We start from the raw sequence: 3067 nt of genomic DNA, 5'->3' as shown, positions 1-3067 counted from the left end.
GGCATAACCATAAATAACAATGGAATATGGGGCAGAGGTAAATCGATAAAAGAAATACTAAGAACTGAACCAACAACAAAAAAGGAATTGGCATCAAGCATCGGAAAACTAACACCTGTCTACCCGGTTGCTGGTTGGCTCAGACTCACATCGGCAATGTTAACACGAATCACAGCAGCTGCATTACCATCACGAAACGCAAAGGAAGACTGTGAATTACCCCAAGAAATAAAAAACCTATGGAAAATGGTAGTGCGATTAATTAACATAGATGATCCGGTTAAAGGAGTGTGGCAGATAGATTACAAACAACCATGGAGCTTATATACTGACGCTAGCCAAATAGGACTGGCAGCTGTTCTCTGTTTCGGCGACGTAATAGTGGAAGATAGAGCATGGTTACGTCCCAAAAGTTGTAAAAGACATATAAATGTAGCAGAGACCGAAGCAGCATTACGAGGACTAGAGATAGTAACTGATTATCTACGAGCCTATCATATACAACAACAAAAAGTAGATTTATATGTAGACAACATCTCATTAGAACATTGGCTTAAAAGGAAGCAAAATAGAAAATGGCAAGCCATAAAAGGAATGTGTCGTACTGCTGTCGAAGGTAGACTACAATTAATAGACGATATCATCAAAACATACAATATAGATCTCAAAGTTAGTTATGTGTCATCCGACGAAAATAAAGCAGACGCACCGTCACGACTGCCTAAAGAATTATCTCAAAAATTCATGATGGTTTTAAAGGAATATGAAAAAGAGAACAACATTGAAGGAATAGCAATAACAAGTAGCGAGTCTAAAGAACAACAGCGATCCACAGATCTGAAACAGTGGTTAACACAGTACGAAGTACATAACGGGCGTATTAAGATCCCGCGTGATCAAGCTGAGCAATTATTAAGTTTAACTCATGACCATGAGGGTAGAGCAGCACAATTTGAACAGCTTAAAAAATGGGTTGATATGCCCGGTTTGGCATCAGTCTGTAATGCCCATAAATGTAATATCTGTTCAGCTGCCAAAAGTTTTCCAAAAGATAATAAACCATTAGCCCCTCTGGTTGCTATCAAGCCAGCACCGAGACCATGGGACAGAATACACTCCGACATATGCGGACCATACGCAAATATAGGTGGAGCCAGTCGTTATTATGTTATAACGGCGAAAGATAGCTGTTCCGGGTATGTTGTCGTTAGACCATGCCTGAACACGCCAACGTCGATTGACGTGCGAGATTTCTTGCAATCAATCTTCGACACGTTCCACCGTCGACCGCTTATGGTTCACACAGATAATGGATCGCAGTTTAAAGCTAAAGAAATAGAGATATTCCTCGACAGGCTCAATATAAATCATATTTTGACACCCATAAATTCTAGTTTCACAAATGGAAAAATAGAAAGATGGCATAGATATTTAAACGAATATTTAAGGTCGCATATAGATACTGGCAAAGCCTCGACAGCAACATTTTTCAATATAGTAAAGAAAGCAGCCATTAAATATAACATTACCCCCAATAGAACTGGAGAAAGTCCACACGACAAAGTGTTCACATTCTCGGCAAGTCTGCCACCAGAGGTACCGATTGAATGCAATGAGTCATTCCCTTACCTACAAGAAATATTACGAACACCAACTTCATTACAATTGAAATCAGGATCGACTGTTCTTATAAGAGTCACCGGATCGGTAACCAAATTGCAGCGGAGATGGACACCGGCTGTCGTTGAAAAACAGCTTAGTGACAACAGGGTTCGCATTCGGAAATCGGATAATAGTGTGGTCACGATGCATACCTGTGATATAAAGTTGATATAAGGCCCATTTTCGAAGCGATGGAGATGTGATACATATACGGGCACTTGATATAGCGCACGCCCGTATAATCGATCACTACTTGGTAATCTGACTATTGATGACAATTGTGTTACGCTGTGCAGCTATCTTAGCTCCAGCTTATGGTTTTCCTCTTACTCTTGTATGTTCTATTCTCTTCCCATCTACCTGATATCGAGTTCAAGTACAACAATGAGATAGTGGTGCGCACCAACGGCTGTACCTGAGCAATCCGAATTCCGCTCACAGATCCTGACGGATTGACCAATTACCGCCTAAACCATTTCGGAAGAGTATTCAACTTTAATATCAATCAAAGTGACCAGCTTCATCGCTCGATTAGTTCAGCTGGATAGAATGTCTACCTACGGAGCAGATGGTCGTAGGTTCCAATCCTGCATCGGGTATACATCAATCTCACTTCCTCTTCATCCATCCTAAGTCAACGAAATCGGGCATCCGATGTGAAGCTCCACCTACTTTGCACAAGACGCTGAAGGCAAGCACTTGAGATAGTGGTGCGCACCAACGGCTGTACCTGAGCAATCCGAATTCCGCTCACGTATCCTGACGGATTGACCAATTACCGCCTAAACCATTTCGGAAGAGTATTCAACTTTAATATCGATCAAAGTGACTAGCTTCATCGCCCGATTAGTTCAGCTGGATAGAATGTCTGCCTACGGAGCAGATGGTCGTAGGTTCGAATCCTGCATCGGGTATACATTAATCTCACTTCCTCTTCATCCATCCTACGTCAACGAAATCGGGCATCCGATGTGAAGCTCCAACTAGTTTGCACAAGACGCTGAAGGCAAGCACATGAGATAGTGGTGCGCACCAACGGCTGTACCTGAGCAATCCGAATTCCGCTCACAGATCCTGACGGATTGACCAATTACCGCCTAAACCATTTCGGAAGAGTATTCAACTTTAATATCAATCAAAGTGACTAGCTTCATCGCCCGATTAGTTCAGCTGGATAGAATGTCTAGCTACGGAGCAGATGGTCGTAGGTTCGAATCCTGCATCGGGTATACATCAATCTCATTTCCTCTTCATCTATCCTACGTCAACGAAATCGGGCATCCGATGTGAAGCTCCAACTAGTTTGCACAAGACGCTGAAGGCAAGCACATGAGATAGTGGTGCGCACCAACGGCTGTACCTGAGCAATCCGAATTCCGCTCACGTATCCTGACGGATTGACCAA

The 3067-nt window shown here is 42.6% G+C and overlaps 1 protein-coding gene and 3 non-coding genes across 4 annotated transcripts; all 4 read left to right on the top strand.

The window, feature by feature from the left end:
• Positions 1-1051: 1051 nt before the first annotated feature.
• Positions 1052-1565, top strand: Pmar_PMAR025284 (retrovirus polyprotein, putative; the record flags this gene model as incomplete). Its single annotated transcript, XM_002766638.1, has 1 exon — positions 1052-1565. A coding segment is annotated over one exon (514 nt), but the record flags the coding sequence as incomplete, so codon positions are not given.
• Positions 1566-2187: 622 nt separating this feature from the next.
• On the top strand, positions 2188-2261 carry Pmar_PMAR025283. The gene has a single exon. It is a non-coding gene; the product is annotated as a tRNA-Arg (tRNA).
• Positions 2262-2502: 241 nt separating this feature from the next.
• Positions 2503-2576, top strand: Pmar_PMAR025282. The gene has a single exon. It is a non-coding gene; the product is annotated as a tRNA-Arg (tRNA).
• A 241-nt stretch (positions 2577-2817) lies between these two features.
• On the top strand, positions 2818-2891 carry Pmar_PMAR025281. The gene has a single exon. It is a non-coding gene; the product is annotated as a tRNA-Arg (tRNA).
• Positions 2892-3067: the final 176 nt, after the last annotated feature.

Source organism: Perkinsus marinus (assembly GCF_000006405.1).
Source record: "Perkinsus marinus ATCC 50983 genomic scaffold scf_1104296972178, whole genome shotgun sequence".
NCBI lineage: Eukaryota > Perkinsozoa > Perkinsida > Perkinsidae > Perkinsus > Perkinsus marinus.
Note: the sequence above shows the minus strand (reverse complement) of the source record. Positions and strands in the feature narration are given on the sequence as shown.